The sequence below is a fragment of the Varanus komodoensis genome, unplaced genomic scaffold, assembly GCF_004798865.1.
Source record: "Varanus komodoensis strain SLA01 unplaced genomic scaffold, ASM479886v1 scaffold14_1, whole genome shotgun sequence".
Classification (NCBI taxonomy): Eukaryota; Metazoa; Chordata; class Lepidosauria; order Squamata; family Varanidae; genus Varanus; species Varanus komodoensis.
The window spans coordinates 1844930-1870291 of NW_025335438.1; the positions used below are offsets into that span (position 1 = coordinate 1844930).

General features: G+C 43.4%; 2 protein-coding genes across 3 annotated transcripts in view; both read right to left on the reverse strand.

The window, feature by feature from the left end:
• The window catches only part of LOC123020504 (neural-cadherin-like), a 53758-nt gene extending 45566 nt beyond the window's left edge, over positions 1-8192 (reverse strand). Inside the window, exon 1 of the mRNA XM_044424324.1 lies at positions 7142-8192. Within this exon, the coding sequence (XP_044280259.1) occupies positions 7142-8192 (1051 nt within the window). The remainder of the gene's footprint in view (positions 1-7141) is intronic.
• Positions 8193-10056: 1864 nt separating this feature from the next.
• The window catches only part of DPY19L4 (dpy-19 like 4), a 45027-nt gene continuing 29721 nt past the window's right edge, over positions 10057-25362 (reverse strand). For both annotated transcript variants that reach the window (XM_044424188.1, XM_044424187.1), the window contains exons 14-19: positions 18719-18839; positions 18209-18265; positions 17553-17635; positions 15649-15781; positions 14239-14397; positions 10057-13364 (exon numbers count right to left, since the gene is read on the reverse strand). In XM_044424188.1, coding sequence (XP_044280123.1) covers positions 13200-13364; positions 14239-14397; positions 15649-15781; positions 17553-17635; positions 18209-18265; positions 18719-18839 — 718 coding nt within the window. In that variant the 3' untranslated portion in view covers positions 10057-13199. The remainder of the gene's footprint in view (positions 13365-14238; positions 14398-15648; positions 15782-17552; positions 17636-18208; positions 18266-18718; positions 18840-25362) is intronic.

The following is a 25362-nucleotide window of genomic DNA, read 5'->3' on the forward strand; positions in this document are numbered from 1 at the left end:
GTACATGCCCAATGTCCTTGTTGCAAGGTGACTCTTTCAGTGATGTGGCTGTCATGTGATGAGGCTGCATTTATACGTGGGGCGCGTCTGCCCAGGGCAGAGGCAAGGGATAACCCAAAGTAAGCACAGTAGAAATTCTGTCCCCTTCTCCTGGTTTTCAAGCAAGCCTCCTACTGGACAAAAAAGATCAGACATGCAGAAGAATTTAGCAAATACTGAATCGATATGGTCAATGTTGTTCCAGCATCACACACAGCTCGATGTTATAGCCCAGCTATCTGTCAATATTAATCAGTCACTCATTATCAAAAGAAAGCCACCTCACAGACACAAATAGCTCATAATATAAGAGGGAGGACTCTCCAGATTCAAATTAGTGAAGGTTCTAATCCTTCTAAGTTTGAGAAGCAGGGTCAGTCAGTCAACTGTTGTGCCTCTATTCAGAATCCAGCAAAGACCTGACCACTCACTTCCACATTCACACCAAGGTTTCAGCTTTGTGGAGTGAGACGAAGGCTTATTCCTGGGGAAAGTTTTCTCAGTTTAAAACAAGTTCTGAAAACTACATGCATGCTGCTGTTACATCTTCTCCCTTACCATTTCGTTCTGTGTTCCATTTTGTTAAATAAATAAATGCACATATAAATAAATGCAATCCTTTGCATGCTTAGGAATAAAAAAAATCTAGAGCTCATATGCTGGCTGGGGAATACTGGAAGCTGTAGGGCTTTTTTCTGTCTAAATATGCGTAGGATTGTGCCATTGATGATTCTTGAGTGCCCCACCTGGTATATCGCCACTAACCTGTAGGGATTTAGACAGCCATATTGGTAGCCTACACTTTCTCAAATTTTATGATAGTTTTAAACTGGCATGTTTTGCCTTAGAACAATTCTGTGAGCACTGCTGAATTTGAATTTGTCTTCCAAATCTTCTCTATATCTGTTGTTCTTGGTTTTACAGGAATTTTGTTTACTGGAATGATGTTTTGTCATTGTTTTGTTTGGGGTACAGAGAGCCTTTGCTACTGACATCTGATAAATATAATAATTAAATATAAACAAGCAAAATTTGATTATTTTTTATTTGGACTACTGAAATACAAAGCATAGCACATTGTCCCCAGCGTCTTTTGGCTTCCCATTTTGATAAGCAAGAAAAACACTCAATGGAACCCCGCAACCTGTCTTAAAACTTCTAGATGGGTTCTCAAACTGTCACAAAAGGATTTTTCATTCTTATAAAAATGGCAGGGTAGAATATGCAGATTATGGTACCTTTGTCCCTCAAGTGGGACAGCCACCAGAAGCCCCAGCAAGGTGAAGTAAAAGAAAACAAAGAAAGGATTTATGCAAGAAGAAATGGAACGTGATGGGCACCTGTCCAGGAAATTAATGGATATTGTGCTTTTCCTCTCTTTTGAAATTCAGACCAATTCAAAGATTAATTTAATGAATTATTTCCTTTATTAATCGGCTCTCACAGATATGAAATAAGTTTCTTGGGAATAGGAGGCCATTGGGAGCTTTTAGACACTAATGAATGGGCTGTTTCAAGATACTACCACCATGTATATCACAGAAAAGGCAGCGGGGGGAAAAAAGCCTCTTGTCCAAATCATTTTGAAATGGATGGATAATAAATAAACCAACTCCCATCAAAAGCAGCTAACACAACTGGTCGCTCAGGACTGCTGCGAACTGGAGTCCAAAACAGGTTGGGAGAGGCTGCCCTATAAATGAGACGGCCTTTGTATGGAAGTAAACATCCACTCAGCATTTCTTCCTACAAAACAGCAGACATAATAGAGGGCCCATATAGGTTCAGAGCTGGCCCAAAATGTTTTGCTACTAGAGTTCAAGGACAAGCCCCATTCCATGTATAGTAACCAAAAATTCTGGGTTTTTTTTATGATGCATTAGTAATAGGATTGCATTTTGCTTATGCTCGCTCCTATATTTTGTACAACCCCATTTTGATAGTGCCTCAACTAATTATAAAGTATAGAAAGCAACAGAGATTTCTCAGCATATTTTATTTTGCGGTTCATTCAGTTCTAACTTCATCTGATCATCTGCCCTGGAAGAAGTGTGGCCATGACCTTGTCCTACATGATCACTGGGATTATTCCACCCTGAGGCATTTGTCTTGTCGATACATTATCGGGGAACAGGATGGAGCAGAACATTGCTTTGTTAAGAGGAGCACGGTACAGATCATAGCAGAGATCTTTTAAATAAATAAACAAAAGAATGGCACACTAATTGAACCATTTGATTCATAAATAAAAACAATAACAATCTTTTGTTAGTTTTATCTATTACATTAGGGGAAAAAACTTGCACAAAGGCCTTATGATCACTAGGACTTTTAATGGAATGTACTGCTTGAGGGATGACTTAAACCTGGAGTGGGGAACACCCACTCCTGCACTTTCTCTCCATGAACGAAGCAGGCAGATCGAGAGAAGGGTGGTGAAGCCAAGCTGCTTTTGACCTGCCCATGATGATGGTATTGTGGCAATTGCACTATGCAAATCTGCAAATCCTGTACCCAAACTCACTTTTCCCTTCGACTGGATCATGGAGTGGGTCTGGACTGATTAAGCGGTGCTGTTGCGGAGTCTGGGCATTCTGCCTAGAACTCTGCTCTGCTCTGCTAACAGGCCACTCCTCCTGTTCATCTCTCCCTGCATCAGAGCAGCAAGGACTGCAGGGGCAGCCTGGCAGTAGAGCTCAGCCTAAGCGCAAGCCAGACTTGCCACATCACTTAATTATGCTGGCCCTGCCCCCAGGGCTTGCTCAGCTCAGTCACAGAGCACCTGCCCTACGTAGATTCAATCCCTGGCATCTCCAGCTTGAAGGATCAGGTAGCCACTGGGAGAAAGCCATCAGCCTGCTGGGCTAAATGAACCAGTGGTCTGACTTTGTGTAAGGCAGCTGCTTAGGCTACTGTTCTCCAGTTCATGAGATGAGCAATCCAAACACACAGAAATCTCTGCAGGTATTATGGTCAACTTGAAATTGGAACTAACTTCCCTCTACAGCAAGAACACACGTGTAAAACATGAAGTTTCAGCTCATGTTGGCACGACCAGGACCCAAGATAGGGGGCACTGGGAAGTTTGTCGACTTGATGTATTTGTGTATATTCACACATATCTAAACCCTCTCCTAGTCCCTATGATTACTAACACACCCTACCATTCTCTCAGTGACAAAGCACATCTTTCTTAAGATTAACCCTGGCACTTTCCAGCACTGAATGCACATACACAGTTTATGGTGGTCACTTCACAACAGCGAAATTCTTCTCCTTTCTGTGTGTTTTTGGCAAAGCCTTTCGGCAGCAACCTCTTTACTGACCAGGCCAAGTGGCTCCTTTGTCTACTGGAGGCTCTGCAACACTCCAGTGTTAGAAGGCTCCTCCATCACCCCCGTCCAGTGTGTTGCAGTCCAGTACACCCAGCTGTGGGAGAGTGGATGTGTCTTCTGCCCGCCCTCCAAAAGCCTCGGGGTGGCGTGCATGGGATTCAGGCACTGGGGACCGTACCTCTGCATGTGATCCAGAAACCTCAGTTGGCTGAAAACGCTGCTGCCAGATTGCTGAACTGAAAGTGGGTTGCTGGTGGCACCGTATCATGCTAATGCTTTGCTTGGAGGTGGGAGATTATATATTCGCTTTAAATTGAGGAACAAGGTTCCTTTTTGTTTTCAGCTCCAGGACAAAAGTTCACAGAGGTTTGTTTTTACTACCAGAAAAGAGTTCACTTCTGGTTTTCTTCTGAGCAGTCTATTTAGGGTATGGTCTTAATGTTGTAGCTATCCTTATACATAATTGGGAATTAGTCAGCTTTGCCCCTCTACTGCAAAGTTCCTAAAGGTGCCTAGCTCCCAATCTACCGTGCACGCACTCCAGTTTATAGGATTGTGCTGCCACAGAGGTCTAGGCACTTTGTGGCGGGTGGGTGAGCAGGCAATGTTTCTTACAATCACTATCCCCAGTCATCTGATTACAATTGTAAATTAAGACATTAGATAGGCAAAGGCAATATTTATTTAAGTGCAAGAGCAATTAGGCTATGCAGATAATATATTCCTCAAAAGAGTTAGGTCAAAAAGTTAGGGGGATTAGAAAAGCCAAATCACACCTCAGTAGAATATACCCTTTTATTCTCCAGAGGCCCAAAACAGAAGACATGGGATATATTTTCCTGTTGACCCAAGTAGGACAGTAGACAGTTAATCCACCAAAGAGAGAGAAAGAAGAGGAAGCAGCAGCAGCAATTTAAACAAATCAAAATCTAAAAATCTAATAAAAATTTGAAAAACAAACAGTTTTCCACTATCTTTTTCCCTAGTTTGTTTTTGCTAGCTGAAGGGATTCATAAAGAGCTTTGCCAGGATGTACACACTGTTGCAACCCCACCTTGACCACAGAAAAGTGAATATCCTGTTCAAATCCACACATAGATGGTTTCTAGGAAACCTGATGTTGCTCGCATATTTTGAGTTCCATCTCTGAAAACTGGAGGGACAGAAACTTGTTTTTTCTTCAAAGAGAAGGAACAGAAGAAACAGCCACAATTCTCAGGATGCTGAATTCTGTGTTTTCATGGGAGGTGCAATCATGAAATGTAAGTACTAGGGCCAAGATAGAAACACCTGTTCTGTAGATATTACTACACTCATTTCCTCTGTTTAAAAATAATGCAGCATTTATACAAAATCAAATGGCAAGCTGCAAACAACCTGCAGTGCTGTGTAAACAAGATATAGTTTGCTGCAGACTGAACAGTATCCTACATTATTGACCAAGGATAAAAGGAAACACCGCTTGAAATGTTGTCACATTTGCTTGTCAACATTCACACCATACTTCAAGGTTTTTAACTTTGCCAGGTTGTTTACATCTTTCCAAAAGCTGCAACCTACCTTCAAAGAAACATGAGACCAATGAAAATCACAGACCAATGTCATTCAAACACCTCATGACATGTAGTTACAGGGAAGTGGCCTGACTCATTCATATTGTTTGTTTTCTTGCTTATATAAAGAAGAGCAGTTATGAGAAGCTATGATCTTCAGCAGGGTACTGGGAAGGTAGCTGGGAGAGAAAGAATGTTTAAGCCTTGCTACTTTGGATATCTGGTGGACTAGATATTAATAAATGATTGAGAAAGTAGCCCTGTGTAGCCACTTTGCATTGAACGCACAATGGCATCTGCACAACTGCAGTCTGAGTCACAGGCAAGCCTCTTGTAGAGAGAGGTGCTGCATCGCCTACTGTCTTCCCCAGCATTCCAACACTGACTGGCAACAGCTTCCTGGGGCTGCAAGCAGAATTCTCTCCTAGCCCCACCTGGAGATGCTGGGAATCAAATGTGGGACCTTCTGCATGTAAAGCAGATGCACTGCCTTCTGTATACAAATCCACAACCTCTCCCCTGTTGGGAGTGGAGCGCAGAATGCACTTTGTTTGCACTCTATTTGCTCATTTGGTAAGTGATCTCCTACTGGCACCTGTATGCTTCAAATCAAAATGATTAAAAGAAATTGAGAGGTAGAATTTGGGGATCTCCTACAAAGTCACAGAGAACAGTAAAACCCAAAGTTCCCCTCCCACAAAAATACTGCCTCCTCAGAGATCAGTCTGGTGGCTTACACAGTTGGAATGCCTTACTGGCAAAGCCACCCATGCCTGCTTTCCTCCACTGCCCAACTTGCAACACAAGCTGCATTTACTGGAGTGCTCAGTGATGGAGCACACACTTAACCTACATAAAGTCTCAGGTTCAATCCCTGGCCCTCCAGTTAAAGGATCAGGTGAAAGGTGATAGGAAGAACTTTAGCCCACGGCCCCAGCACTCTCTGGCTGTCAGATATGCTGGCTGTATTCACATTGTCAGCTTCCTATGGCCCCATCGCAAAACTGCCAAAAGCAAGGCAAAGCCTAAACTCAGCATGCATTTGCAAGCTATGCAGATTCTGAAGGAATTCTGTGGCGGCTTCAGCACATCAGATCAAAGATCCATGATTCTAGTACAACATCTTGATTCATCAGAATAGGCATCAGAAGTTTCTGCCAAGAACAGAAGCTGGGCATAAAGGCGAGGACACTCTCATGGGACAGCTCACAGTGACTGGTACCCCGAAGCAGTGCAAGGTACCAAAAGTATGCTAATTTACATGTGCTCGACATTTTCTGGTAGTGACTGTATAAATAAGGGACCCTCTCTCCTAAGGAGACTGTTTTGCCAAAGGGGATGCAAGAGAGGGAAAGCGATTTTAGGAAAAGCCTCAGGCCAAAACAAACAAAGAAACAAACAACCAGGGGGAGGTCGCAGGAGCTGAAGCATGTTGAATAAAAAAAACACCTAATCCAGGCAGATCTGATGCAACAGAGATCAACCAGGGCCCTGTACTTTTATTTCAGCAGGTGCCCATGGACAGCAGTGGAGGAACAGTTGGCCCCCCATAGTTTCAGAGTTCCAACTAAAGGACTTGTGCTTCCAGCCCGAGCGGGCATTTCTGCCTCCAGTGGTGCAAGTGCAGCGGGATTTTGGGCCAGGAGTATGACCAGGTGGAACTCCACACACAGTGGGACTGACTGACTTCATTTTGGAGTAAGGAAATTAATATTATATGAAGAGGAGGGAGATCAACAGAAATGGTGTGATCCTATGCAAGTTTAAACAGAAAACTTGCATAGTTGGAGAATGCTATGAGTTCCAAGACATTTTCTATATAAACTTGTGTAACCCTTGAATCAAGCATCTAAAAATTACTTTGCCTCATTGAACCTCTGCCCCAGGAACCCGCTGCATTTAATTCTTTCCCATCAATCATTCTCTAAGTCAGCCTTCTCACACCTGCTGCCCGACAGATGTTTTGGACAACAACTCCCAGCAGTCCCACTGACCACAAGGAGTTGATCTGATGGAGGTTGATGCCCCAAACATCCGGAGGGGCAGTCGGTATAAGCTAGCTCTGTCCAAGTCACGCTGGTTCACTGCTTTTGAAGTGCTGCCCTGTTACGTAAAGAAGGGCAGGCACCTTTGGGTTAGAACTCGGCACATGCTTAAAGGCTCCCATTATTTCTGATCTCCCGTGACCGGGGCATGCTTCAGATGCAGCCTTACCTTGCCCGTCTAGGCGGTGCACCTTGACCATCACCTCGGTCCGGCCTCCCCTCTCCAACTGTCGGCTGAGGGACAGCCGGCCGGAGCCCCGGTCCAGCTCCACCGGAAAGGAGCCCGGGGCGGCCAGCTCGAACCAGCTGCCGCCGGCCTCCTGGTAGCGCGTGTCCGGGACGGTGAAGATGGGCTCCCCGGGCGGCGCTCCGACGGGAATGCGCACCTTGTACACGGGACTGGGGGCCGCGGAGACGGAGCGGGCGCCGCGCGGCTTGGCGAGGGATCCGCCCTGCGCCGGCTGCCGGGCTGGGCTCGCCCCCTTCCGCACGGCCAGCTCGAGGCGCCTGGCGGGGCTGCGCAGGGGCTGCGGCAGCCCGTGGTCCTGGGCCGAGACCCAGAGGCTGAGGCGGCGCAAGCCGAGCAGGGACCCCACGGTGAGCACCTGTCCGCTGCGCGGCACCACGAAGAGGCGGCGGCCCCCCGCGCCGGGCCACGAGCGGTAGGTGAGGCGCGCGTTGGCGCCCTCGTCCGCGTCCAGGGCGCGCAGCCGCGCCACCTCCGCGCCCAGCGGCGACAGCTCGTCCACCTCCAGCGGCCGCGCGGGCCCCGGCGGGAAGCGCGGCCGGTGGTCGTTGCGGTCCAGCACCCGCAGCCGGAGCAGCGCCGCCCTGGAGGGGCCCCGCAGCCAGAGGCTGTAGCGCGGACGAGCCTCCCTGTCCAGGCGCTCGGCCGTGCGCAGCAGCAGCAGCCGCGAGCGCGAGCGCTCCTTGGCCGGCTGCAGCTGGTGGGCGAAGTGCGAGGCTCCGTCGCCCTCCAGAGCCCACTCCTCGGGCGGCCGCCCCGGGGCCAGCTGCAGCCTCCGCAGCGGCACCCGCAGCCCCTGCACCCACGTGCCCGGCGGGCTGTTCTCGGGCACCTGCCCGTAGAAGCAGAGCGCCCGGGGCGGGCTGGCAGGGCGCCGGAGGCGGCCCCAGCAGCCGCCCCAGCCGGCCAGCAGGCACAGACAGAGTAAGGGAAGCCTGGCAGGCGCGGGCGCAGCCCGAGCCGCGTCCCTCATTCCTGCGCTCGTCGGGAGCCCAGCGCGCTCTGCCGTCTCAGCCTTCGCGCCAAAGGTGCCCGAGCACCTGGAGGGACAGCCCGGGCGCGCCCCTCCCCTCCTCGCGGCTCGCCAACTGGAGGAGAGGGAGGCGGAGAGCCCGCCCCCTTAATTACCATGCGCTCCCTCCCTGCTGAACGACCAGACGCGAGCCGTAGCTGGGCGGCACTGGTGGCGCTGGGGCTGGCCAGCGCCCCTCCAGGAACCAGCCGGAGAGCGGCGGTTGATGCGGGCAGGGAAGCAAACTTCACTTTATTCATACCTTGTCTTGATTGGGTTTATTACTTTAAACTAGCCTTCCGCAACCTGATGACCTTCTGGTGCTGGGAACTTCCCTCCCACGCGCCGCATTCTTGATCGCAAAGATGCTGAGAGTTGTCATCCAGTCGTGCTGGCTAAGAGCTGCCTGAATACACCAGCTGCCGAGGAACCTGGGCAGGAGGCGGCCTTGCCCCCGTCCTGCTTGCGGGAGCCTGTGGGCAGCTGGGTTGCCATTGTGCGAACCGAGCGCAGGACCCGATGGAGCGCTGGTCTGATCCAGCTTGGCGTTCCCTGTGTTGCAAACCATCTAGAGCAGGGGTCTCAAGCTCAACTTACCTGGGGGCTGGTGGAAGGAGAGTCTGGCTGAGGCTGGGCCGCATCAAGTACTCCACCACCGCGGCGGTGGTGGTGGGCCGCTCATCCCGCGTCGCTCCCGGAGGCGCTTTGAAGGCCACAGGGCCCCTCCCCCGTCCCAGCAATTGGCCCGCGGGCCGTGAGTTGGAGACCCCTGCTCTAGAGGGAATGGCTGTTTTATGCCCACTTTAATTCTATTTCATGATATTTGTTGCTTACATTAAGCAAGATTTCTAAGTGATGTACAAAGATATAGTGTGTAAGACCTCAATTAAATACATTATTTTATTACTATACCACACCACAGCCACAGATCTCTGGGCAGTTTATACAGTCCATAAAACAGATGAGGATAAAAATATACATCAGAAAAAACATTTTAAAGTTGTTTAAATAATAAATGGGAATGTTCTTTGGAAAAAATATGCCTTTACTAGAAAAACCAGAAGGAATTTCTACCTGCCTAATTCATTCATGGTAGTAACTTGCAGACTCAGATTTAGCATGGCATAAACTCAACCAGCAAGAGTGAGTCCCTCCAGGTAGAGGAACACAATTACCCCATTATATTTTAGATTCCTTCTTTATGTGGCTGAAGCTGTGCTGTGTGCAGTACTGTGGCAAAGAGAGAGACACACCTGAGGCCAGTTGACGGCTGCCCGTTGGACTTGGCTGCATTTGCTGCCCTCAACTGTCTGTAACAGCCTTCCACCAACCTGGTACCTTCCAGATGTGTGAACTACAACTTCCAACCAGCAGCATCCAATACATCTGGAGAGCACCCCATTGGAGGAAAGCTGCTCTGTAGGATATCATTACAGATGTGATCACTGGGGAAACAGTAGTGTCCTTCTCCAATCTAGCACTGTCCTGAAGCTTTGGGCTTCAACTCTCATTAGCCCAATGGTCAAAAATTCCCAAAAATGTTGGGAGTTACTCCCAAAACATCTGCATTACCCAACCCTGCATTAAAACGACATTCACTGGGAAAGCAGGGCTGGCAGAATCAATAAACTAGGGGAAAGAGGGCAACAGATGGAAAGCCACACACCTACATCCTGTATAATTACTTTTTACAGAGGAGGGAAAGGGTGTTTATCCTTCAACAAACAAACAAGCAAACAAACACACAAACAATATCCCGCCTGTTCAACTGTGGAGTTTCACACAAAAATACTTTAAAAATGTACAAAAGGTTTTTATCTGTTTCTTTAATAAAAGTTTACAAGGCACATTTTCCAACTGGATTACAACATTGACAGCAAGAGGCTTGAATGTTCCCACAAAATATTTTTAAAGAATTACAATTATTCCTCCTTTCATTAGACTCCAAGCAGGTATGTGTGGCAAACAGCTACTGATGATGATTTTTGCAAGGTTTCCAAATTTTATCACACCCAAAGCTTTTAGGGAATAACTGAAAAATGCTGCATTTTACACATTTTACACAATAATCAAATCATTATTTAGTCTAATAAAAGTCTGACCAAATGTGCAGTCTAACACTTAATGTTTTGTGAAAGTGTCACTCTCCAACTGCAGGCTATCAAACGTTTCCCTCTTGTACCCACAGTAACATTCTTTCTTCAAAGTGTTGCAACAACTCAATGATGTGACAATTATCTGGAACTTAACACACAAAGATTTCAGTACACTTCAAGTACGATCAATAGAAAAGAGAGAGAGTAAGCAGCATTGCTATTTAAATGCACTACAATGTATCTCAAATAAGATATGAACAAAGGATCAGGCTGGAAGGCAAACTTATCTTCACTATGTGGAATTTATTTTTAAAATAAATTAAAGTCAAATGGAGTCCATTTCAGGATTTGAAATATCCCTGCAAATTTAGTGGAACTAGTAGCACTGAAGAAGCCAAGGCAATCTAGCTAGGACAGAAGTCCAAATGGAATTCAGGAACATTTAGGGGTGTTTGTTACTCTCCCACAAATGGCATTCTGTTAGCGCTCCTCAGCCACACTGGTATTACTCCGCAACCAGTGTTTGTTACGCATGTACCAGTAGTTTCCTTTACTTCTATGTTGCTCAGAACCGAAAGTGAAATAAGAGAGATTGCATGCACAATGGTAATACCTGATCAACTGGGAGTTTTAGGGAGTTACTCTGAAAAATAGTCAGAACAGCAACATTTCTAGCTGTATGAGGTAATATTTAAAAAATTGTTTCCTTTGTGGCTATTTTGTCATTTACTGATGCAGCTTTTAAAAATTCAAAGGCATAAGTGTAGTTGTAAAGAATACAGATAATTGCTGTCGCACATATACAAATATTCCAAACATAAATACATCAAGGCTATACCTGTTAAAAGGTCATTTTTCAGGCAAGCATTTAGCAACACAATATATCAATTTCCACACACAAATCAGACCCTCAGTATGCTTTACATCAGCCTTCTCCAACCTGATATTCCCCAGGTGTGTTGCACTACAAGTTCTAGCATTCCTCAGCCAGCACACTGGGAACTGGTCCAAGACATCTAGAGGGGCTGACAAAGAAGTTCTGTCTACTGAATTGACTATTCCCAATGGCAGGTCGACCTTCAACCTCAACTGAATGAAGTTAATAATAGACATTTGCAATCCTGAATCCAGTTTGATTGATAGATATAAACCAAGGCAGCACTGATCGTTAGCCTACTGTTAAGTACCACATATCAAGCATATGATGAAATATTCACACAGTAACATTTTTTGCTCTGCATGGTTATTCTCCTAGTTATGTACTGTGGATGAATAAAGTCAATTGATGAATTGCAATTCTAGGCTGAGCAGGTACTTGCCAAAGAGCATCGACAGTGAGGGAAAAAAAGATATGGCGAGAAATACTATCATAGAAAATCAACATAGGAATATGCATTTATTCAAGCAAGAAACTCAGCCCAAACACAACATGCTGTTATCAGCTTGTTCTTCAGTGTGTGACTTTTAAATTCCAGCTTACAGGTATAGTTTTAATAAGAAAATGGCCATGTCCAGATGGCCCATTAAGCTAGGAATCCAGGTTTAATAAACCATGATGTGAATAAGCAGTGTGCTTCTTACATTAGTGGGTAGGGTAGGCAAAGATGGTTCACTATGTACTGCAGTCCAAACCCAGACTTATTTTTAAGTGAGTTTAAACAAGCTATGGTTGATAAACCAACTGAGTCCTGGTTTAAAACATGGATTATGGGTTGCCTGGACACATTTCAGCTATTCCTTCCTGGTTTTGCTACACAAAGGAAGGAGCAAACAGTTTCCATGCACTAGCATGTTCATTCACATCATGACTTATTGAGCCAGGATTCCTGGCTTAATATGACATCTGAATGCAGCCTCTAACTAGAGAAAAATGGTAAATCCCATTTATCATAATAAACATGGTCCTACAAAACAGTTAAGCTAAATATCCTTGAATTTAAGCCTTTAACCTTGTCTTGTTTAGAGGGGGAACTTTTAGGCAGATATATTCATCTTCTTCTTCTTCTAAGTGGTCTCCATAAGAAGATGACGATATCTGCCTAAAACAAATGATTGTGTACATATTTCAAAGGAAATAATCTGTATTTACTCCAGTACTTCTTAGGGACAGTGCTTATAGACAAATAATGCACATGATCTGCTTCCTTCTTAGAGAACAGTCTTTGAAGACATGGTACAAGCATGCACCATCAGAAATCAAAGAGGTATTTAACAATGTCTTGAATCAAATTCAACTCATAGATAGCAGCCATGATTAAAATGAATCAAAGCTCAGCCAAAGGAAAACTTATTTCCCCTTCCTAACCCTATTTATCTTCAGCATTTTTCTGACTCAAAAAGTGGTACCCCAGTTTTCCAGCTTCCATGAATTTCAAGTATTTGGTAGGAGACTGAAGCTACAAAAATAACAGAGCATTCTTTCCCTACCCCCACTGCCCTAATCCCAGATATATGTGCATAACTTGAGGATCATGCTCAGCAAGTTCACAAGGGGCTTTTTTGCATTTATTAATGAAAATAAATCTAGCTGAAGACAGGCATTGCTATAAAATGAGATCAGAGAAATCAATGGCATAATAAGATCATGAAAATCAGAAGAGCTGGGGAGAGGTATTTAAAAACAAGGAAACCTGTCACATCTTGTATTTTCCATGGCCTGGGAGTTATTCCTCTTTTTTGCTTTGCTGTAGTCAGTCTGCAGTATTCCAGTAACATACACCAAGAAGTGGGCATATTGTACCCTCTCAGTGATGTGTCTCTGGCATGTCTGTAATGCATATACAGTATAAAAGAACAGTTTGTAAATAAGCTCATCCCATTGAAGAATTCTTCAAACACAGGCAATCTTCAAAAATGTCATCTCCATGTCTTCTCAGGACTGGAAAGATATTACAGTGTTGATTTTATATACGAAATAGGACCTATTCCAGTATACTCGAGTGAAGTAATTCACATATGGAGAATAGTTCATTTTGATTTCCTGACAAAATCGTCCATATTTTGAATAGCCATAACTGTCACTTTCTTCATAATACACCTTGAAGAAAACAAGAAAAATATATAGTTTAGTTTAACTCATGTGGGCTGGAGGAGGACCCTAGCACAAACATTCTGAATGAGATATCCTTCACAGCTCAATTGGTAATTGATGCCATGCTGCTAAATAGCTGGTTTGACATGTATAATTTTTTATTTTTAAAAAGAGTTCTTCAAATAAGGAACTTTTATAGCATGTACATTTAAAACTAGAAATATTACATTGAACTGGTGTAGCGTGGTTGATACAATGCTAGGCCACTATCTGATGAAACCTGTACTCTTTGTTTGGAGCTTGTGGCTCTTGAGCAATAGGAGCTCCGTCCACAATTAGGAGCTGCTCATATGATGCGTGTTTTCCAGTGGCCAGTCAGATACTTCTAGCTCCCATAAGTAAGGCATAAAGGCAAGAGCCCTAGCCTGCTGCTATCACCCACTTCCACCTGCCCAACAACCAGAGTTCAGTGGCATATTGTCCCTGAACAAGGAGGTTTTGTTCAGCCATGATGACTATTAGCCACTGCTAGCCCATCACCACACCTTGGAGCAACAAATTCCACAGATTAATTATGCATCATACGAAGAAGTACTTCCTTTTGTCAGCCCAGCACACGTGTATTTCCGTGCCTGCAGAATCTGCTGTTTCAAGCCAAGGGTTCTGCTAGACATGCCTACATGTGGTTTCTGGGTTGTGGTCTTGGGCTTGTTCAGCTGGCTTTCACTCACCAAACAGCTACACTTAACTTCAGCAGAAGGCCTTCAGTCTCACAAGCAGTTGTACAGAAGAATGAGATACAGCCTCAGATTTTAGGCATACTGGAATATAAGTATGCCCTAAAGAACAGAAAAGAAGTAAATGTCAAGCTGCTGCTTACATGGCCATTGGCGATATCCAGCAGGTCTTTGACACGGCATCCTCTCACAGGCCCCACCTCATTGCAAATGGAATCCTCTATAACCAAATAGTTAGCTTTGTATGATGTGAGTATTTTATAAATATCTTCAGCAGATCTTTTTGAATAGATCTGAAAAATCTGTGAATTTTAGAAGATGCCAAATTAAAAACAATAAATATAATTCATTTGGAAATACCCCTTAGGGTTAATGCTAGGATTTTAACAAGATTTTTTAATATACTTGCTTGCACATAATGCAAAAGAAAACAACAATCTTCAAGAATAGTTAACTTTTTAATTTTACTTTTTATACTGTATTTTTGTACTACTGCCCAGGGATGCGGTGCTGCAGCAGCTTAATGACACTGGAACCGTTAGCCAGAAATGGTCGGCGCTTCGGTGTTTCGAGTCGAGCCCTGCGAGATGGAGTGATCCCCGTCACCTGTCCCTAGCTCCTCCCCACCTAGCAGTTCGAAAGCATACCATCTGCAAGGGACCACCATTCTCTGGTGGGAAAAGCTGGCTACATTTGTGTGGAAGCAAGAACTGGCACTGGATCTGCCTGTATGTGTTCGGTGAAGGATCAGCAGAGGAAAGTCCTGGATGGGCTGCCTTCCTTAACAGCGTTGTTGGCCAGTCGGTGTTAAGCTAGACAGTGTTAAGCCAGATCGCCCTCAGTGGTGCACTGGTGCAAGAAAAGACTAGCAACTGTTGGCTGCCAGAACATCTACCATGTGTAAAAGCACTGTAGACTCCCTGGCCATATAGGCCATACGCTAAATAAATAAACGTACTACTGCTACACTCTGTACTGACTTGACTGAAACTGCTGTGGTTTTATTGGCTTTACTGTTTTTATTGTTTTATTGTTCTGTTGTTTTTTATGTTATTATCTTTCAAAGATAATATTTGTTTATATGTGTTTAACTGTTGGTAACCACCCAGAAAGCCTTGGGCTCTTGGGTGGTATAAAATGAAATAAATCAGTCAACAGAGGGTGCAACCCATAGTAGATTAAGCACCTCTGAAACCCACTAAAAATAAATGAGATTTAACATCTGAAACTTAAGGCCCACTTACAGCAAATTCTATTGCTTTCACTGGAGCTCATTTCTAATGATGTATGCTTGGAAAAATCATCAACAAGTCCTTAAAATACAAATCAAGGTTTAATTTCTGCCAGTAGCACTAGAACTTGGACAAACCTAACTTTCTCTGGATTGCATCCAAAGCATTATAGATTATCTGTAAACCCAGACTTAATGTATCTGAGCAAGCTGCAGCCTATGTGAAGGTCAGGGACAGCAGCAACTGTCTCGAGATAAATATTACACAATACTCTAGATATTAAAGATGTTTTAGAAAAGTTGAGAAATGAAGACGACTCACATGCTCATTCCTCCTGAGTAGGTCCTCATCATTATACAGGGGCAGATTTGTCACCATCCCTCCAGTACACAATTTGATCACACCCATTAGCTGTGGGCTGCCAGCAAATACAGCCGCAATAGGTGCCTGCCTCCTGCAAAGCAAGAACAACTTCTCTCACGTATTCCATATTGCATAGTTTGGGAGCACTACTTCTGAAATGTCAGCTTCAACAGATCGCAGCCCAAGGATTTTCACTAAAACTTTTTGCTCCATTATTCTATCAATGTCTGCCACTGCTTTTGTGGCCATTCAAACCCTAACTCAACCTAGAACTAGGACACCTAATGGGCCATCTGGTCCCATATTGTCTTGCTCATCCATTAAGAGCAAGAGAGGAGTCCAAGCTTTGGGTCTCATGGCCATCTGAAGTACAGTTAGTGAAGACCTCCTTCTTTGCTATAACCAGGCTATGGGACTTCCTATACCTACCCATGGTATGCCACCATAACATCGAGCCTTATCTATTTTTGCTAAGCCTCTGAAACCTCATTTACAACATATTTTGCCCTTTTTCTGAAGACTTAAAATGGGAATGTTGTTTATTTAACCCATTGGACAGTGTTTGTTTTTTTCTTTAACAGTCCCTCTTTTATTGGCACATGCTATTCCTTCCCCTCTTCAGTTTTTTCAACTTTCTAAGATGAAAGAGTGGGATATACATTTTTTATTAGTAAATATTGTCTACAACCAGGACCAGTGCTGGTTTCTAACACTCCCATGAATCACCATGTGAAAACCCAACTTCTAACTAAACAGCTTTTAAAATCCCCAGCAATCCTATGAAGAGAGTTAGACTGAGATTATCATTGGTCCACTGAGCTTTATGCCTAAGAAAGGATTTGAACCAGGATCCTCCCAGGCTTCTCCAACCTGGTGACCTCCAGATGTGCCCTTAACCACAACTCCCATGATAGGGGTAGCAGTCCAACTAGGAAAGGGTAAGAATTTAATGTCAGTCCAGTTTTGGAGAATTCATAAAAATTCACAAAGTTCTTCAAACTGGGGACAACAAAGAATTTGACATTAACACATTGAATGTGGGAGGAACTGGCATATTCATTCCACCATGCACGTGTTTTTGAGTACTTCGCTTTTAAAAGCCTGGGTTTGAATCCCTGTAAATTTAACCAGGCTATATAGCTGGTTGCTCAAGGGCTGCCACCTCCTTGTTTTGATGGGCTCCCCATCTTTAATAGCCACACAGTACATTACAGTCCTCTCCATGCTGGCAATAGCTGCACCTATCGCATCTGTCTGGTGGAGATGAGTGAGCATTTTGTTCCAAGTGATCTGCAAAGTTCTTCATAGTTAGCAAGAACAAACTTGAGATTTAAAAATATTAAAATGCAGCAGGAGGCAAAACCGACAAATTCCATCAGCCCTAATTCAAACACAGCTCACAGCTATAGAGCACCAGCTTAAGGAAGATTCCTCTAGCTGCATCACCACACTATCTGGGCACACTACTACAAGTCATTATGCTGCATCGAGAGCAAATGAGGATGCTAAGGATTGTGCCTGCACAGGACAGGAGTGGGGAAAGAAACGCATTGCAGGGACAGGAGGACAATACAAAGCAAGATTCTGTCCATGTCAGCAAGCCTGGAGACACGCACTCAGTTGCGACACTGTAAGAACAAAACATGCTATTTTGTTTTCGTTTAATTAATACTCACACAATTAGTTCACAAGACAAGCATTAACCCGAATGTTGCCAAGGACCACAAGAAGGTTGGAAAGGCATGCAAACAACTATTGTACTGACTGCATGACAGGCAATTACAGTGACTCATAGCTTAGTTAATGAAAATATTCTGCAGCAAAAAGAAAGCAAAAGTTTAGGCATAACAAGGCTTCCTTACTTGATCCAAGTCATGAGTCCAACTGTGTCAGGGTCATAAAATTCTTGCAGTTCTGAAAGTTCTGTCATTATCCTAGGAAAAAACTAAAAGGAAGTACCAAGGCTATGAACTGTGGGAAGACAAATTACAGAACTTTAAATAATGTAGGAACATAGACTAAGTACACCTTTTTAGTATTAAAAAGTCCTACATGCTCAACATCCTTCTGTTCTATTATTAGGTTCGATTCCATCCCAGATTTTACAGCAGAATCCTATTTTTATTCTTTATCAGAATTCATAATGCAGTTGCTCAAATGCGTCCAATAACATCCTCACTGTACGATAAGATGCTTTCTAAAGATAACATGTTGGGCTTTGCTAAAAGTTGTCACCGTCAGACTGAGTTCTTTTAAACAAGCCCACCGGACTTGCATTGGACAAACTCACAGTGCTATCTAGTGGCCCAACCATGTTGCTGCTATGATTTCAGGTGATAATCTTTGGCCAAGCTACTTTATTATAAAAATCAAAACACAAACGTCATTAGCAAATAAAATTTGGTGAAGTGCTTTTAAAAAATACCTGCTTTCATTGCCAATCACCCTCCTGGGTATTGATGCTAAATATGATTATTAGTATTAAAAGTATATTATATATATGATAGTATGTTCTTACCTCTTTCCACAAGCTGAAGCCGATGATAGTTGGCACTGCCATACTCAGGATGAGAGCCTGAAATAGCAAGTGTACACAAAAAATGTCACAAGTTCCTCTTTAGTTCTCACCCCTACTCTCAGATGCTGTCAGTACCACACAACGTTTTAGAGATGCAACCTTATATACTTACTGAGGAGTAAGTCTCAAAGACCTGAATTACCTTTTTCTATTGATTTTCTCCACTGAGTTGTACCCCTACAGTTTTAAGCACATTTTCATGAGTTATTCCCACTTGGTGAAATTACAACCTAACATATCCTGGAAAAGACTTCACTAAGTATTTCTTTGGACTGACTTGTTTTCTGTTTCCTTCAATTTTTTTTCAAAAGTAGCAAGATTTCTACATTTTCTATTTTCCTCCTTTGAAATTTTCCTTTGCCTCAAAAAGCAGTGCTAAAATATTTGAATCGAACAAAATGTTTCCATGTGCCCCCCACTGTGTGACTTTAGAAAGGGCTGGGAACTCACCAGCACAATGGGATGTACAGCCTTCAGTCGGAACCACTTGAAAAGTGTCGTCCAAAGCTCAGGGGAGCAAACTCCAAATGCAGCCATCATGCAAACGGAAGGAGTCCACACATATTTCATTCTATGAAAAGAGGACACAAATCCCACCCACACCACAAAAAGGATGAGACATTGTATATTCCATTCTATAGATTCCAAAAGGAACAGATTCCACAGCTGTTGCATCGGTCATTGAACTAGCTAAGAATCTAGAATACACCTCCAACAACTGCAAGGAAACCCATAGTTATTTTTGGCATCCTCCACTAAAGTACTCTTGCACTTAACGTGTTTACTTAAAGCACTTCTTTATTGTCTTCCACCATATGAGGTTCTAGGTGATATACTGTATAAATATAAAGCTGGGGAGTATGGGTATTATAGTGTAAAGCAGAGGAGCCATCAGGTTGCCTACACCTGGTTTAGTGTTAAGGAATATCAAGACTTGTTTGAGCCATCCAAAATATGCATCCAAGGCTGCTGTCATAAAACAGAAACAGGAATAGGCTCTTGGTTCAACCTCCCCTATGAAGTCATCTTGAACTCTTCAGCTTGGAGAAAAGACAAGTGAGGGCAGACACAGCAGAAGTGTACAAAATTACACACGCTATGGAAAAAGTGGATAGAAAGACATTTTTCTCCCTCTCTCATCATATTAAAACCCCAAGTCATCCCATGAGGTTGCAGGTAGGAGATTCAGCACAGATAAAAGCAGTACTTCTTCATACCGGGCCCAGTTAAACTGAAATCACTAGCACAAAGTTTAATGATGACTACTAACTGGGATGGCTTTGGACAACTAATGGATGGTAGAGCTATTGACAGCTATTAATGCTACCTATATATTACACAATAGAGGAGTCAGTATGCCTCTTAATGCAAGCTGGTGGGATATGTGTGGGAGGCGTAACCGCACTCTTGTCCTCCTCGTGGTTGGTTGGCTGCTGAGGGAAGAGACTGATGGATTGCTGGTCTGACCCTGCACAGCTTTTCTCATATTCTTACGGTGATGGTTAGATATAGATTCTGTTGGGCCCATACTTTAGACTTCTGTTATTGAAGCTGAAATGGAAATTACTGTATTTTAAATATTAACCAGGTTTGGAGAAAGTTGATAGGGAGACATTTTTCCTCCTCTCTCCTAATACTGGAACCCAGGTAAACCCATAAAGCTGACAGGTGGAAGACGCAGGGCAGATACAAGAATGTCTTCATGCAGCACTAAGTTAAATCATCAAATTCATTACCACAAGGAGCAGAGATAGTCACCCATTTGGACTGCTCTAAATTTTTCCCCTTGAATTTACACCGTAACAGGAATGTTCTCCAAGCACTGCAGCATACCTGGAAAAGTAGCACGAATGCTTTGCATTCTGCACTGGGGCAAAGACCTACTTCCAGCACTTGAAGTATCCATCTTTGCATTTCCCCATCAGATACACAATGTTAATTGAGACCAAATTCTACCCCCACCCCCACCCCCACCCCAGGTTCATTATCACACAAGCTTCTAGATGCAATGCGTCTGACCTTATATCCCCAGGCCTGTTCTATACTTTGGTTGTTGCACTATCTATCCTCACCAGAACATGGAGGTCTCATACATTGTCCCAGAACTCCAAGAAGCCAACTTGGTAGTCCTGAGTTCCAGATGTATGCTCTTCTTATCCATGTCAGCAGCAGTGGTTAAGAGTACAAAAGTGGGACTCAGACGAACTTGAATCTAGTCCCTGCTCAGCCATGGAAACAACTAAGTGACTTTGGGCCAGTCATAGACTCTCAGCCCAACCTACCCCAGGATTGTTGTTGTGGAGATAAGACTGAGGACAGGATGAGGAAATTATATAAGCTAAGCTACTTTGAGTTCTTTGTAAGAAAAAAGGTGGGATATAAATCAAGTAACTAAATATGCCATTGATCAAATTTCCTGCGCTACATGAGACTCCAATGGATCGCGCAACTGAACGGGCTGGTGTCCGTGGTGATGACTCTGCAAGGTTTGCCAATGCCATTCCATGTGTCAGCTTGGAAGGATCCCACCACCATTGCAATGACATCTGCATGGCTGCCAGAATCTCTACCATGCAGCAATCTTGGCATGCTGCGTGAGGCTGGAGAAGCAAGGGTCAAGTGTGGAAGTATGACTAGCTGACCACTTCTTGGCAGTTGCCTGGCCTGTTCTGTCTCTGCCATCATCTGAAAGACCTTATTCTTCATTTCTTCTGTAGGAAACATCCTATACCCTTTGTGTTCTGAATCCCAGCCAGGTTTTCCAGGTGCCGTCTTCGTTTTAATAAACTTTTCTGTACATTCACCTGAAGAAAGGCCAAAATATACTGTGATTCCTTTCTCTTTGGTTGCAGATTGGGCAAGTATGTTGTCTAAGTATGGATACAGGAAAATTCCTATCTGTCTCAAGTGAGCCACTAATGGTGCCATGTTTTAGTAGATATGCATTCATCAACCCATGGGAGCCTTGGAGGGGTTTAGCAAAGCCAGAAAGTCATTTGTGGTCAGGGCAGCTACTACTGACTTCAGGGTTTCAATCCTGAAGAAATGTTTCTGGATGAATTCTTTTAGCTATTCAACCATGCAATGGCTCCAATACCATCATTGGAATAAACGTTCATTGTTCTTGTTTATTTGATCACTTGGACATCTAACAGGTGCTGCATAGCTGCTTTTAGCATTTGGTACTTACAGGAATTTTCAACTATTAAGTAATCCAGCATTTGTTCCTGGACTGCTGGGGAAAGTACAAAGCATAATCCTGGAAGACTAACTCCAAGGCCCAGGCATGGTTCCTGGGAGTCAGGAACCTCAGCATCAGGAAGAACAAGGTTTCTTTGACACTTCGGCCATGTTTGTCATGGTGCTTGCTAAAAGATACTGTTTCTCACGTGTGTCCTGGCTGTGTAGCCACTTAGCCTTGATCCGTGAGAGCCTGGCTGATCTGCCAGTCTGGAGGGACAAACATCAGATTGAATCTGGGCCTTCTCATCTTCCCTCTTGGAAATAGGAAGTGTCTTGATTTTGCCTTTATCTTCCAGAAGGTCCTTTTCAAGGGGTTCTCCAAACAGTTTTGCATCAGCAAAAGGAGGGCTAGCTTGGTTCAACATCCCAGCTGTCCAGCCATATGTTTCTGTGCCCCCATGACCTTGGATTGGGTCTGAACAGCATCCACAGAAGAGTCAGCCAGTAATGCAGCTGTGTACATAATTTTCCACAGCTGGCTTTCATTGCTTGGGAAGGATGTAAACTGTTCTGGCAAACAGAATGAATGAACTTTATTTCAGTCACAGACCAGTAAAATGCAGCATACAAATTAATATTAATACAATAAAATAGGTAAAAACCCAACATGAATAATTAAAATACTTAGAGAATTAAAATGCAGTAGAATCAGTAAGTGAAATAAAATAATCTAAACAGATTAGATTAAATTATTACAATTCATTCATACCCACCAATCTTAATTTGTGTAGATTTATTACAGTTACACAAAAGCTTGCCACTTTTGGAGTGACTTTTGGGTCATGATCTGACCCTAAATATGGCTAGGTGTTGTTTATCTGCTTCCCTGGGAGCTGTTATGTAAAGAGGGCTAAAGGTGTATGCTTGATAAAAAGTGTAGCATCGTAAATGATGCCCTGCAAATTCCACTTCTTCCTTTCTACAGTGGCACACCTGTTCCCAGTATGGCTTCCTTCTGAATCTACCATCCAGTATGGCATGTAAATAAATGTGTGTAAATAGGGCTGCTAGAACAGGTGGCTCACCAGTCAGTGTCAAATTTCACCAGTTCAGGAGGGATATTATCACTGCCTGATGCTTTGCCCCATTTAAGATGTGAGATCAGGTTGATGATTGCAAATATGGAGACAGGAGGCCACTCTGGGACAGTATTAATTAAAGCCTTAATACAATGTTGAGGGGATTGTCTGCTTGCATATGTTGTTCCCTGCATCTTCGCAGGAATAAAGTACTCTGCTCCTACAGCAATATTTTGCCAGCCCCAGTACCATTCTCCAGAAAGTAGATGAGTCTCCCGTCTGTGAAGTATTTGTCAGGGATTGCCATGCTTCCCTTTGGGCTTGCTTCTTTTTCTCCCTGATCACAGTTTAATATCTTCATTATTTAGCATCTGTTTTTAGATTGGACTATTGGTTTGCTGCTGGTTTATTGTTGCATTGGTTGTTGTTAGTGGGTACATTGTGTTTATATTTCCTTTTGTTCTATTTATACAGTTGATTTTATATTGTATTTTAATCCTATTATGTTTTATGGGTTTGGTTGTTATTGTTATTTATTTATTTATTTGCTATTTAATATCGCACTGTGAGCTCCCCAAATTGCCTCTGGCTATGCGGAGGCATACAAATACAATCAATCAATAAATAGATAGATAGTCTTCTAATCCTTCATTAGGAATTACAGAAAGGTTTAAGTCCCTATTATGAGCGGTATTTTTTCTGTGAAAGAGTATTTCATATTGATGCATTCATGGTTGGACCAAATTTTAGACCTATTAGGTAGAGAAAATTGTATACTACTCTTTTTAGGCTTCAGAATGTTTTGAAGGATATCAATGAAGCTTTGAGATAATCCTATTGTTGTCTTGGAAGAATCTGCATTTAACAAAGTATCCTGGAAATACAGACACCTTATTGAGTATAACTCTGATGACACTTCCTCTAATTTAGCTGACCACCTAATGCTTTGGACATGGATTTTTACATTGGTATTCAATGTGGGGACATAGTATGCACGATGAGGTTTCCAAAATTTAAGAGTAAAGATATGGGAAGATGATCACTTTCATCCCGATTGCCCATTTGGCAGCTGTTCAACAAGTTGCAAGAGACAATCATAAATCAATTGCTGATGTACCTGAGTTGCATATGCCATGGAAGAGGGCACAGAGGGTCTCATCATCCTGTCTATTTCAAGCAACTAATTCACCAGTCAAAATCACCAGGGCTTCAGGATTTATGTTTACTATTTTGTTGATATAGTTTTGCAGTTTTAGCCAGTTCTCCTTAACTGCATGTTTGTGTCTTTGTGGGGGCATCTGCCTTGATTTACACAAGGTGAGACCAGTCACTTTCAATGATCAAGCCAGTAGCCAGACGGAGCAAGGGATCCAGACTGCCAGCAGAAGTTCTAGTACTTGTACTTACCAGTATAATTAGGCCGCCCTTGGGCTGCCCACCTTTGACACTCAGAGGTGCTCCCAGAGAGAATGATGTAGTGATCCCTTCCCTGGCCCAAGTTTCTTCAAAAATAGGATATTAAACATTTTACTTAATTCTGAGTTCTTATATCCACATGGGAAAAGTAGGAAGAATTTCTCTTTCTATAAGTAGATTTTGTTTTGTTACATTTCCCTCAGGTCCTCCTCCAGTTGTTCAGTCTGCTTCCTCTGTGGACAGATCTTACTGACATTAAAATTCATTGGTTTTATCAACTTTGTTACTGGACAAAGTGGTTTGGTGGACCTCTCAAGGGTTCCGAGTTCATCTTCTTCCACATTCCTCATGTCATTCCAGGCAAGAGCACCTGATCCATTTTTATTTGGAGCTGAACTGGGAAAGTTTGAGCTAACCTGAAGCTCACTGTTATCTAGAGGCAGTATCTTTGTTTTTAACAGTGCTCTCGATGGTCCTTCCTCCTCTTCAGTATGAGCCATATCAACATCACTTTCACCCAATAAAGCATATTTCTGAAGGGTTACATCAATTTCATATTCATCCTAGCAGCATCCTTTTAACCTCAGTCTCTCTCTCAGATTCTCTCTTAAGGATCTCAGCAGCCTCCGGATGTCTCTTTTTGCCAGTGAGCATAAAGCACAGAAAGAGTCCTCAAGGGCTTTTCCCTTAACACTGAATGGTTCAGAGTTCTTGTCTTCATGATTCTATAAATTCAATTGGATTTGCTTCTCAGCCATTCCATATCCAGATGACATTTGATCAGGTTGAACTTTAGAGGTTGATCTGCTGCATGTGTCAGGTCACAAATGGTATTTTGTGAGTCTCCACTCCTCCCACCAGTTAATCAGATTATATGACTTGTTGGCACTATTTTGCTAACAGAGTTTCTTATGGAGGGAGGCTGATCGGATGGAGAGTGCTCTGTCAGCCCCTGGCCCTGCCTATTGACAGAAAAGGAAAGGTTATCCCAAAGGACAAGAATGCCCTCTTGTAAGTCCTGGAGAACAAGCTTAGTGTTGGGCAGCCTTCCACCACTGGTGCTCTCCTGATATTTTGAACTTCAGTACCCATGAGCCCCAACAGGCAAGGCCAATTGTCAGCTGTGATGGAATGCTATAGAGCAAAACATCTGGACGGCATCAGGTTGGAGAAGACTAGTGTAGGGTAAAAGCGCTCCAACAAATTAAAAATTATCAAAATGATGTGCAGGAATCTGTGCCAAACAACACTCTGGAGCACTTATTTTACCTTGGCAGCTTCAAAGTTCTTCCAATAACTGTTTGCAGCACATGTTACAACCTGCACAGTTCTTAATTTTAAAAATAAGAGCCTGCCAGGTGAGGCCAGAAACCTAAATAGTCCAGCATTGTATTTACCACAATTGTTCCATCAGGT